At 47.4% G+C, this 13,364-nt stretch overlaps 1 protein-coding gene across 1 annotated transcript in view; it reads right to left on the bottom strand.

The window, feature by feature from the left end:
- The window catches only part of NOTCH1 (notch receptor 1), a 47,946-nt gene that overhangs the window by 14,892 nt on the left and 19,690 nt on the right, over positions 1 to 13,364 (bottom strand). Inside the window, exons 3-9 of the mRNA XM_066580247.1 lie at positions 5,694 to 5,959; positions 4,750 to 5,082; positions 1,441 to 1,563; positions 1,118 to 1,351; positions 843 to 998; positions 575 to 760; positions 349 to 462 (exon numbers count right to left, since the gene is read on the bottom strand). Of these exons, the coding sequence (XP_066436344.1) occupies positions 349 to 462; positions 575 to 760; positions 843 to 998; positions 1,118 to 1,351; positions 1,441 to 1,563; positions 4,750 to 5,082; positions 5,694 to 5,959 (1,412 nt within the window). The remainder of the gene's footprint in view (positions 1 to 348; positions 463 to 574; positions 761 to 842; positions 999 to 1,117; positions 1,352 to 1,440; positions 1,564 to 4,749; positions 5,083 to 5,693; positions 5,960 to 13,364) is intronic.

Raw genomic sequence — 13,364 nt, 5'->3', positions numbered from 1 at the left:
TATACCCTGCCCATGTGCAGCAGCACTGACTGGTACATAGAAGGCAAATACTATATCCAGATCAGACTATTGATGGACTACAAAGTATATTCTTGACAACATAAAAGAACAGCAGTTATCTAGACAGAGCCGGTTGCAGAAACAAGCGCAACCAAATCCTGCGACGGCTAGAAGCCCATTCATTCCCACGGAGAATCACATTTGTCATCACCCTGATCAGCCCAGATCCGGAGCCGTATGTCAGCCGATGAGTGTGATTTTCCTGCAGTGATGGAATGAAGATGCCTGCAGGTGCAGATTAGCTGTAACCTTGCCAGACAGCGCTGTCCTATTGATCCATTTTCTCACCTGTGGGGCATTCGCAGTGAAACTCGTTGATTTTATCGATGCATCTGCCATTGTGTAGACAGGGGCTGCTGGCGCACTCGTCTGTATTGATTTCACAGAACTTCCCTTCATAACCTAACAAATTAAAGAGCAACAGTTCATATGATAAAGTCTCAAAGGCCGCAGAACCCAATGAGGGAGGAGGCGCATGCTCCTATAATGGTCTTATAATCACTGATGGACGCACCTGGCATACAGATACACTGGAACTCTCCAATCTGGTCCAGACACGTGGCGTCATTCTGACAGGGGTTGGAGAGACACTCGTTAACGTCAATCTCGCAGCGAGGGCCTGTATAGCCCGGGAGGCAGTTGCACTGAAATGAGCCCTGGGTGTTGATGCACTTTCCACCATGCTCACAGGGGTTGGCACCTGCACAGACAAAGGGTTAATGTAACTTTCTATTAATGTATAACTGTGTTATTCAATGATGGCAATCTAAAGGGATTCTTACCGAGAGAACACTCGTCCACATCATGGTTGCAGGCAGGTCCGGTGTACCCGGAGGGGCAGGTGCAGATAGCTTTGCCGTTCACGGGGTTGGTATCGCAGTTGGAGCCCTCGTTGCACGGATTGCTGATACAAGCGTCATCCAGGTGACAAAGCAGACCTGTAAAGTAAGACGCGACGATGCAGCTTTAGTCATTTACCTGATGCACACAGATAGGAAAAAGGCTAAAGTATATGCCCGGCTGCCTCCACGGGTCATACCAGACAATATGTTCTCACCTGTACGTCCATGTGGACACTCGCAGTAAAAAGATGCTACTCGATCGTGACAGGTGGCCCCGTTGTTACAAGCAGCATTGGCACAGTCATCAATGTTCTCGCTGCAGTCCTCTCCAGTCCAGCCGTTGACACAGACACAATTGTACCCTCCGTGGGTATTGTGGCAGGTGCCTCCATTCTGGCAGGCATTTGGCATCAGCTGACACTCATCCACATCTTCAGTGCAGTATTGGCCTGCGAGGCAAAAACGTGGTGTTACAAGGCCGAAGCGCTAAAGCCAGATCTATATCGAGCTGGATCACAGTGTATAGACAAACACCTACCTGTCCAGTCAGGAGAGCAGCGGCAGTTGTAGGTGTTCACTCCATCCACACAGGTCCCTCCGTTCTTGCACTGGTTTCCAGGACAGTCGTCAATATTTTCCTCACAGTTTTGTCCAGAAAACCCTACAAAAGACACAAAAACATGTAAAAAGTGAGAAAATTTGTGTTATACGGTTTCATGGTGTCAAGGAACAAGATGGCAGCCGCTGCCTTGTGTAAGGGACGCACACTAATAGTCATTGATGAGTGATTAAGTTACTTCTACTACAACCTGGCCTTGTTTGGAAGCTGCAGTGGCTGTGTACACAATACGAGGAGTTTATCCTCTGGGGTTTGTAATAAACGGTTCACTCTCACATGGTTACATGGAATCTGTTTTGTTTGCAAAGAAAACTGAGCAACAAGTGAGATTAGAGCGAGTCTCCGGCAGCAATCAATGTGCCAGGGAGGGGCCGGCTGGGACCAGTCGTAAAACTTGCGATAGCCGGCCGCCGCCAACTTGATTGTTAGAAGCTCATACACAAGACCGACATGTGGTGAGTTACTCATTAAACAGGCTACTGCCGCCTATCAGGGCCTGCAGCACACAAAGGTGCGAACGCTGATGGATGGGGTCGTATCAGTGGCCATTTTCAGGAAGGAGCAGTCGCGCTGTACAGGACCACTTCTATGGCTCTGTGAAACAAGAGAACGGCACAGAACTAATTAGATCATATTAGTAATTTGCTTATATCTACTGCCCAGTACTGATTATACATAAGGTGACCAACCCCTTTAAGACTGGGTGATGGAAACTTCCCCCGAGCGCACGTGTTCCTCCTACATATTACATACAACGGGCGGAGCGATCCTTCAGCAGACTTACTTCTATGAAGAAGAAAAGTTCTGCAAAGTTTTCTACACTTTGGGTTTCACTTCCTAGCCATTGTCCAGATCTCTGCTTGGCATCAGTGAATAGAAACAGTTTTGTGTACACCCAGAGTCTGACGATACTCCCTCACAACTGAGGGTTTGTTACAATGTACTCAGCCTAGATAATCTTCTGTAAATGAAACATCCTGGACTCCAGACTGATACATTGTAACAAGCATCTGAATGGGAGAGGGATTTGTGCTGCTCAGAGAATTATCCAGGCTGTATACAATTATACAAGTGTAACACATTTTCCGCTACAATGATACATTTATGGCTGCGTGACGATATCATTCATTGAATGTTACAGACTTTAGCAATAAACGTAAGTTTACTGTACACACAGCGGGGTAACTGGGCCGGTGGAAGCGATAAATCACGGTGCAGGTAGGTGTGAACCGGTTCCATCACAACGCTGCGCCCATTCATATACAAGTGGTGTGAAGCAGGGTGACCACGTAAATTACCGCACCGCCTGATAACAGCGGGATCTCTACTGAAGCCTGAAGGTGAGAATGTAAATGCTTCACTTCAGCCGGGAGGGACTGAATGCTAACAATGTCTGCCCCATCCCAGGTTGTGTTTACAGTGACAACATTGCCGTTCGGCTGCCCGCGCTCCGCCAGGCCGTCATGCGTAATCCGATCTGTACATGTTTATCCAACAACAAGAAACAAGTCTTTCCGAAAGTGTTTCTAAATCCGCGGCTGCACTCCCTGCAAGCAAACCGGTTAGAACCAACCCTTAAATGACTGAAGCTGCAAGGAAATAACGAAGTCAAAGTATATCAGCAGCCAGCAAACATAAGTGATGGGTCCCAATAAAGGGCGTAATAAGCCAGGTGTGATGGATGCAGCGCGCCCCACCGCCACGCACGCACCCAACATCACGTGATCTGCTCTTTGATCTCAATCTATGGCCATCCCGGGCCACATGTGCGGCTGAAGGCACCTGCTCCACAAGCCCATAAAATCTGTGGCTTCAAAGTACCAAGCGGGTTAATGTTTGCCCAGTTTTAACATGCCTGGGTGCAGAATTAAGAGGAAGGAGAACATAGCTGATGATTCACGGCTTAACTTGTAAAACGCTCAAGAAGTCTTGAAAACACTAAACGTGAGACAGCGGAAACGGTCTTCCGAAGCACAACTGCCAGCACCGGGTGGGTGCAGCAAGCCCACAATGATAACTGATGTCAGCAGCGAGACCCCCAGGACCAGACTTTTATCACCTATTCGACAGATAGGTCAATTGTGGTACAACCCCTTTAGCATAGGGATCAGCACTCCCATCTTCCCTCCATCAGCGTAGGGATCAGTGCTCCCCATAATACAGTTTTTTTTCTTTGCAACCAGATAGCAGTTTTATACAGTTGCATTCTGGCTCTTCGCCCAAGTATAACAAACTGCAGCCGAGCAAACCGTAAGCATGAGGCGACCACGGATACACTTTCTTCTCTTGATCACGATGACACAATCAAGGCCACAACCCTCAGTGTGCCGGTGAGGTTACCGCCATTGTCAGAGGTGAACATGGATCGTTACATTCGCCTTGGAGTGAACAGAAGGAATTTCTTAATCATTATTACTTATTGTGAGCCGAGGAGGAAGAACTGACTTCCGCTTTGTGCGAGGTTGATGCTTCCTGTTCTAGAATGGTGCGTGGTTCGCGGGGTTATCGTCTTCCGTCTTAGAATCAGACCCAACGTTACAGTTAGTTGTGACACCAGCAAACAATCCCTCAGAAAAGTGCAACCAAAACTGCGGAGCGAGACCCTGAACATGCAGCAGCACAAATCTGATTTTTGTGGGAAGTCAACCCTTTGCTTCATCTATCGTGTTATCATGGGTTACCTACACCCCGGTCACCCCCACAGCTCCTCAGGACTGCACAGCTTCCTCCTGCTACAGAATCTGCAGAGCTTGCTTAATGGTGCAGGTAGCTGTAAATGCAGCTCTGGATGTGACTGGAGTATGGACGCAGATGTTCTCCTTAAAGCCTTACTATAACATCTGCACCATTTGTTTCCTAGCGTCACCTTTAAGGCTGCGACTGATATGCGTTGTACTACTGAAAACCAGTCTTTTTTTCTTCGTTTCTCTAAATGTCCAATTCATGGTTACAGGGCAAAAGTTCAGCGTGAATGGCCGCATCCTCGTATTGTGGTAGGAAGCGCCAAGTGGTCGTCATTTTAACAAACGACATACTTCCTGTCACAAGAGAAGCCGCCGCTGGTGCCGACACAGAACATGGGTGCGCAGCTTCAGAGCCCCAGCTCCTCGCACACCTCAGTATATGCGGTTGCCATAATCATCCATCACTTGTCGTTATCCAGACATGACAGCACCAGATCCCGCGCTCCACATACAGTCACATTCACACACTCCGTAGTGGACTTACCTGGCAGACACGTGCAATCATAGGACGTGTCATCCGTCTGCCGGCAGGTTCCACCATTCTGGCACGGAGAAGGGTTGCATGGCACATAAGGGATTTCGCAGTGGTTTCCTGTAAATCTGCTCTTGCATCTGCAGTAAAAAGATCCGAACTCATTGACGCACACCCCTCCGTTCTTGCAGGGGTTCTGTTTGCATTCATTAATGTCCAGTTTGCAGGTCTCTCCATGAAATCCATCCAGACATCTACAGATGTATTGGGAATCAAAGGGGACACAGCTTCCGCCATTGGCACATGGGTTGGAGGCACAAGGGTCTGCTTTCTGGCACGTGTCACCTGTAAAAATGTTAGAAAAGAGGATATTAAAAGGGGATAAAAAGTCTGATTGGTGGGGGTCTCCCTGCAAAGACCTCCACTAACCCTAGATGACAGGGGTCTCATGTCTCCCTTTTCGTCACAGCAGGCTCAGTGCACCCACCAGAGACATGGAAATTCAATGGATTAGTGGTCGGGCAGGTGTGGTGCCGCTTTAATCATCTTCCAATGGGACTGATGGAGAAGCTGATTGCTTTTACTCTGTGATTTCCATCAGCCCCATTGAAATGAATAGAGTGGCACCCAACATGAGCAACTGCAGCTCCATTCAATCTTAGTGGGTCTGACAAACAGCTGAGTACAAGTGCTCGGATATCTCCTGCAGTCCCACTGAAGATAAATGGATGTGCACCGCTAATGCGCAAATGCCATCCCATCCAACCTCACCCTCAATGCAAAGGGTGCAGTAGGCCTGCAGTGAGAAAGAGGGGGTGACAAGGGATCCCCGCTGATCAGACATCACTTATCCTACACATAAGTGATAAACGTCAATTCTGGTGCAACCCCCTTTAATGACTCCTCACTGCGCCATTTATAAGCGAGCATTTCATTGTTCTACACTTGTTTCCTACCTGTCCATCCTGGGGGGCATCTGCATTTATAGCTCCACTCATCGGTGGTCAGATCACAGGTTCCTCCGTTACGACAAGGGTTGTTGAGACACGCATTGTCTTTCCGGGTGATACATCGCGAGTCTTGGTACCCCAGAGGGCAGCTGCAGGTGAAGTAAGCGGTGTTCCCTCTGATATCATATTGGCACGATCCCCCATTTAAACATGGATTACTGGTGCAGGGATTGGTAAACTGGCAACGATCACCAATATACAGACTTGGGCATCTGCAAGAGAAGGATCGAAAGTGGGCTTAGAATTGCTTACAACAACACATTACACACACTTGTACTTAAAGCAATACTATCCGCTATCAGCCATGTTAGACTGAGAAGCTATTGCTTGCTGAGATCAGCCGTTTGATGCTGACCGAAGTATTCATCAATGGGATGAGTGACAAAAAGCGTAGAAACCTCCTGTCCGCCATGAACACTACTATATTCTATCTCCAGTGCTGACGGATATCAGCCTCTCCTCTAATAACGCTCCAGTATCGATATAACCTCCAGAGACATTGACATCATATGTGACTGATAACAGCAATTCCTCTTACTACGCTCCAGTACTGATATGATGTAAATGTCTCTGGAGGTCATATGTGATATCAGTCAGTCCTCTTATAACGCTCCAGCACTGATATAACCTCCAGAGCGGTCATTCAAGTTGGTCTTGTTTTATCCCAATGACTTTTGGTCAGCAGGACCCCCCTGTGTACAGAAGCCGTATTATTCTCTCACTGGTTGCACGCTCTGAGCTCCCTCAGTTAGGACTGGTTTTGGAGGTAACAGGATCTGGGATTGCCCTTGGGAATATCATCCACCTCGAGGCGATAAGCCTTTAATATGACTTTAGTGTCTCATAAAGCAAGCATGAAATGGGCCTGCAGCGTGGTGAACAGAGGGGGTGCAGCAGATGTGACCCCGACATCACCACCTGTTACCAGCACACTGCCCAGCGGAGCCACCTCATAAACTAAGCAGATTAAAGGCAGATTTGTGGGAGTGCGGGCCCAGCAGTCAGGGATCATCGACTCCAAATCTTCCCAAAAACCAAAAGTCAACAGAGCAAGAACTGAACAAACATCAGGCGGCAAACTCCCAGGCAGAAGATCAGAGGGAGAAGGAGCAAGGATGGGAAATTAGACACAGCGTGACAAATGGGTGAAGTTAAGATGCCTCGACAGCCACCTAATGGAAGGTGGCTATCCTTGAATGGGATATTCCAGGCATTTAGTATTGATGACCTATTCTCAGGATAGATCCTCAATAGTTGATTGGCAGGGGATCCGCCTCTTGGAATCCCCACCGATATCAGCTGACCCCGTAGACATCTGTATTGGTGGCCAGAGATGGACGTTTAACAGATGACTTCCCTTCCATTGAAATCAATGGCAGCAAAGCAATTATTACACCTTTGGCTCTGATCACCAATGCTGACGTCTGGCCTTATCACATTGATATCCAGCGAGTATCAGCTGATAGGCAGGGATCGTGAGCAGCAGACCCCCGCCAATCAACTACTGATAACCTATATCAATAGTAATTGCCTAAAATATTCTTAAGTCAATGTACAATATGCAAGACCTGTTAAAAGGTCATAAAGGAAAGCTACCTTCCAATAGGTGGCGCTGCAGAGAGTGTTTCACTATCTGCTATTACCATTTGCATATCTTTAGTCCCAGGGAGCATTGCACAGCCTATAAGACTCCCTACAATCTGTGCGCTCTCCACAAGGACAAACCGTATTCATCCATTACAGTGTTAATATAGTAGACCTTCCACATAGAAGGAACAGGTATATAAGGAATCTTCTAGAACACTCTGCTAATATCTCATACATATCCAGATATATAGGATACGCAGTATGGGTGGGTATTTAGACCCTCGTATAACAGGAGCCATGGAAGAACCGATCAACTGGGATCCACTACAAAAGCAGGACCGATCATTTACCATCCACATCTGAAGCCTCATCCACGTAGCAGCCGCTTTCAATGGCGCTTGCAGGAACACAAGTGTATGGCTGCGCTAAAGAGACGTGAATCGCTTTCCACTTCCCAAAACGGACAGGACGTTGTCATCTCCAGCAGCTATAATGATCAAAGTCATCTATGAGCTGCAGGAACCAATACATGGGCTTGTTCTCACCGACACCAAGACTCCCTGCTACTGTAAACCAACAGGTCTGACCATAAATGTCCACTATGGAGAAAGTCATGCTGATCTCTGCCCCATCTGAGGGAGGTCTGGACTGGCCTCATCTATTTCTTTGTAATGGTGGCCATATTGTTTTTACCCAGAAGGAGCTAACAGTTTGCCTTGAAGATGTTACTTGGCCTTCCCAAACTCCTGAATGGCAAAAGTTTGGAGCCATCAAAGATGCGGAGTGAGCTGTGATGATGGCACTGAGCAAGATATGGAGATTAGAGTGTGAGCTCCTGCGGACAAACTCATGTATAGCAGTGCAGGAAAAAATTGAACTAAAAAACTTTGGGAGAAGTCTGGACCTCCTTCTTAAGTCCACAGAGGACCCCCACAGTTTTCTCTGCTCACATTCTCTTTGTTAGGGAATTGTGAGAGAATTTGTTAGGAATCGGAGACATTTTGAGTTAATGAGAAAGTATTATTCTGGCCAAAAAGAGCGCGGAGAATGGGAGCAAAATTAATTAGGGCATCTGCCGGCTGCACAAAAGCTGCAAAGAACAGGTGTGCATATTAATGAGAGGCGGCAGCTGCCTCTGACGAGCGGTGGCCAATCAACATGAAGAATGAGCCGGGGATTGTGGGTGGCTGCTTCCAGCCGGAGAATGCAGCGGGCCCGAGCTGCGCTCATGAGAGAGGCCATTGTCCTGCAGCCGCCGAGGCCAGTGAAGGCATGCGGCCCGTGTGAAGCGTGCACTCAGCTGGAAAGTCCACCTCGCTGCGCGCTTTTTCAGGACATTTAGATGTCTGCTAACATTAATACGCCGGCAGCCATCTCTCCTGGACGCACCTGCATGGGATGACAGTCTGGAGGCCGATGTCAACTTCTTAACAGCAGAGAAGAACCTTAAAAAGTGACAACAATGAAACACAACCCTGACCGAAGAGTGAAAAGCCTGTGAGAATTATGTAACGCTACGGTAGCAGAGCTATTATAGGAGTGTAACTCTGCTGCCCGGTGTCGCTGTCGCATCGAGTTGTACACATTGTGAAGGGGCAGAGAATCCGTTTGTCCGTCTGTGCGTGCGTGCCTCCACTCGATGTCTATCTGTTGTTGAACTGAACGACTACATTTTGGTGAATACAACCGCATCATACAAAATGCTTGCGTCTACCTGCGACGGAGGGTTATGCGGGCCCCAGTTTTACCAGTAGAGACTATTTACATTTTTACACTCCTTTAAGGCCCACTGGAAGTAGAGTTTGTCAGTAGAAGATAAATGGGTTAAAGTGGTTGCACAGTTGTAACATATTATGTAGCATTCAATATCAAACATTCCGCAGGAAAACCAAACAGCAGCATTATTTTCAGCGCCGTCTGTTTCAGGATGTGGAGACACAAGGCGACACTTCTCCTTTAGGTCATTTACAAGAAGCACATGACGAGTCTCATGAAGCCTCGTCACGTCTCGGACAAAAAGCCTCAGATCTGAGGATCTTCGCGAGAGCAAAAAAATATATCTACAAATAAGGAGGCGGCGAAGAGGGAGGACGGACCGGGGGACGCGAAGTAACCTGCAAAGGTCATTGCTGCAACGTTTCCAGAGATCTGACCGCGGGCGGGACGGGTCCAGTATGGAAAGGGATCCGGTCGTGGGTGGCTAGTGTGAATTCTGGAGACGCCTCGGCTAATGTATCAAGGAGATGCTAAATACATAGGAGATCTGGTGTGTACCTGGCAGTCAGTAGGAGGCCGGCGCTGGCGGCTGCAAAATAATTCTTCCAACTTTTAAAATTCATTTTGTAAGTAAATTTAGTGACGGAAAAACACAAAAACCTCCGCCGGTCTCTGTGGAGCGATTCTACATTACAGCTGCAGTGGTTCGGCTTGTGGTCAGTACCGATCGGCACATCCATACTGGTCAGTACTAATGGTAACTAATGGAAATCTACCCGTGTATGTGGGGAACGGCACCTTCTGTTTACACCCGTTTTACACAGAACGCTAATATTCCAATAATACAAACAGATAGTTACAAGGCTTTAGGCATAAAATAAGCACAAGAGGTTAAAATGTGATATACAAGATTACAAATATTACTATTCCATTATTATAGAACATTCGGGTGTGAATGCTAATAAATCCTAGGAAGTAAAGGGGAATAATGAAGGGTAAAAAGAGTAACCAGACGGGGATAGAACACTGGCGTCTATATACAGTATTGATATGCCAGAATTAACCACAAGATTTGACACAGGCCGGGTCACATCTGACGAGACGACGAGGCTGCTAGTTGGTCCAGCAAGTACTGAGGGGCAATTTGTGCAAAAACAGTGTGAAGGATGACGCCATAAAGCCTAAACCTTGTGGAATATTTCAGGACATTTCCTTTATTTTTAAGACAATTTTTTCATATGAAATAATTGTATTTAACCATTTTATGCCACTGAGCCACAGGCGGGGGGCGTCTATGCATTTCATCGCTATTGTCTTACGGGCTGCAATAGGGTTTTACACAGTGAGATTCGTTAATGATGTTGCCACTGTTTAACCCCCTAGTGACAGCCCCATTGCCTTTTTAAGTCCTAGCCAAGTGGGCTTTAATCCTCAGGGACGTAAAAACATGCTTCCCCTGAGGATGAAAGCCATTTGGGCTGAGTGCGTGACAGCTCCATGCTGTCGGTTCAAGGAGGTAGCAGACAACCTGGAGCCGTCATGGGGGACGCAGGAAGTCCCCCCCGGTCATGCGCTCGGCGCCGATTGCATTAAAGTAAATAAAAAGTGGAAAAAAAAGATCGGATCCAAGAGCGCAACTGAAACTACTCACCCCCGTCCTCCGCAACGATATGGTCCGAAAAGGACCTTTGGCCGTCTTCTGCGCATGCACGCCAAAGGAAATGTGCAGAAAACCAGACTGTCGCGGGAATGAAATTAGTTTCCCCTCCCCTCAGGGATGGGGGTTTTTGCATGCGCGCCGGATGACGACGTTGGGTGCGTCCACAGAAGGGCTCATATCCCGGGAGATTTAAAATCCCTCTGATCTCGGCCAGCATGAGTAGCCGGGAGCAGAGAGATATCACCAGGGACCGCTTTAAACGGTTCCCAGTGACATGATCACTCTTATGCAATGGATATCCGTGATCACGTAAAGTAAAAAAAAAAAAAAAGCTTAAAAAAGTTTAAAAAAAATAGAAGGGGGAAAAAAAAAAAAGCTTAAAAAGTTTAAGTTTCATCTCCCCTCACGGATCATATCCGTGCGGAAGGGTGAAATTACGGGTACCTAAGGCCCCTGGATTTATCCATGGACCTTACTTTGTCTTCTGCACACGCGCCCATTGCCAAAATGGCGGACGCATGCGCAAAGGCCGTGGATTGCCCGGGTAATTAAAATTCTCCCTGCTCCTGGCTACCAAATGTAGCAGAGAGCCTGGAGATTTCATGGGGTGCCGCGGTCCCTGGTCACGTGATCGCCGCTATCCAATGGATAACGGCGATCACATAAAAGTATAATAAAAGTTAAAATTTCACCTACCGTCACAGAGCCGATCAATGAGCGGAGGTGAAATTACTTACCTAAGGCCTCCGGTGATATCCAAGAACCTTTCCCCAACTTCGGCGCATGCGCCCATTGGCAAAATGGCGGATGCAAGTGCCCGGGAAATTTAAAATCTCCTTGACTACTAAAGGTAGCCGAGAGCCCGGAGGAGTGACCAAGGGCCGCGGTGAGCGGTCCCCAGTCACGTGATCGTTGTTATCCATTATCATTGAAGTTCAATTGTTTTTAACTTTTACATCACGTAAAAGTTAAACACAGTTGAGCTTCAATGCTCCTTTCTGTTTGGGCCCCGTTGTGCATACGGACGTAAGATTAGGGCCACAATGGGTGTGTTTCTGAACACAGAACAAACGGGGGGGATCCATTTTGGGGTAAAAGTTTTTTTTTGTACAACACAAACATTAATGAAGACTTTTACTCCAAAATGGATACCCCTTTTTAGAAACATACCCATTGTGGCCCTAATCTTATGTCCGTATGCACAACGGGGCCCAAACATAAAGGAGCATGTTCCCAATTTTGACACTTTTAATAAGTAAACACAAATTCTATCGGTCTATTTTCACCACCTAAATGAAGTACAATACGTGGTGAAAAAACAATGTCAGAATCACTTGGAAATGCAAAACCTTTACGGAGTTATTCTATATTAAAGTGACACATGTCAGATTCCCCAAATTTGTCTGTCACTAAGGCGCAAACCGGCTTAGTCACCAAGGGGTTAACATTAAAGATGAGCGAGCACGCTCGGTAAGGTGAGTTACTCAAGCGAGCATCTCTCACTCTCCCCCCCTCACTCTCCCCTACCATATCGTCAGCATATAGGCCTCTACAGCCTCCCGAGGCCAGTTGTTGGTCACTGAAAGCCTAGATCTTGTCCAATAAGCAATGTTAGGGGTTCAATTACTGGTGAACAGGAGAGGTGGCATCGGGCACCCTTGCCGTGTTACTCCACTAGGATTATGGGAGGGCGAGTAGCCCCGTTCAGGAGAATTCTAGCATTAGGCATCCTATAAATGGTGGAAATTCAATTAATGGAAAAAACTGCCAAAACAGTAGATCTAGTAGCTGAGGCCAATCTGCGATATCTAAAGATGCCAGGGCCCAATTCTGCTGTTGCATCTAACCTGTGTTACCACCCGCACCCGTCTGCCATTATCCGATGTTGGCTTTCCAGGTATGAATCCTGACTGGTCCGGGTGAATAATATGTCGGGAATAACCAGGTTCAGTCTATTTACCAATACTATAATCATTGTTTTATAGTCCACGTTCAAGAATCTCACGTTTGTGTAAGACCGACATTCTTCAAGATTCTTCTCGGTTTTAGTACGACTACAATAGTTGCCTCATCAACCGATCTCTGGCGCACTCCACAAAAGCACACGTGCGATAGTCGCTGGGTCGGCTGTCCGCCCGACAGTCGTGCCGTGTAAAGGAGCCTTAACCCATAGCAACAAACTTATAGCCGGCGGCAAATAGATTGTAAGCTCTGGAGGACGGTGGGGACAGGCAGCTCTGCCGGATGTGAGGTGACCGGAAGCAGCGCAGCGCCGCGCATCCTGCAAGCTTTAATAAAATCCCAGCAAATGAGGAAACCAAAAAGTTAGATTTCTTGTATTGCAAGGAACCATGAAAAAATTAAGAAAACGGCAGCAGAGAAGTGACCGAAGCGTCTCGCTCCTCTCGTAGGGCTCCATTCATCTACATTACCACCACCTGCCGCACATTTACTGCACTTGCGAAGTTCAATAAAACTTGGTATTTGTGCCTCGTGCTGATTGCATTGCTGCCAAAACTCTCAAGATGGCAGATGTTTCCCCGTGACCTTTGAACCCAGCCTTTTTTCGGAGTTCAGGGATTGCAGCCATTGTGTGCGCAGCCATCTGCCACCTCCTTCCAAGAAAGACGATGGCAACAATGGAGCCAGAGGCA

The sequence above is a fragment of the Eleutherodactylus coqui genome, chromosome 10 (assembly GCF_035609145.1).
Source record: "Eleutherodactylus coqui strain aEleCoq1 chromosome 10, aEleCoq1.hap1, whole genome shotgun sequence".
NCBI lineage: Eukaryota > Metazoa > Chordata > Amphibia > Anura > Eleutherodactylidae > Eleutherodactylus > Eleutherodactylus coqui.
Note: the sequence above shows the minus strand (reverse complement) of the source record. Positions and strands in the feature narration are given on the sequence as shown.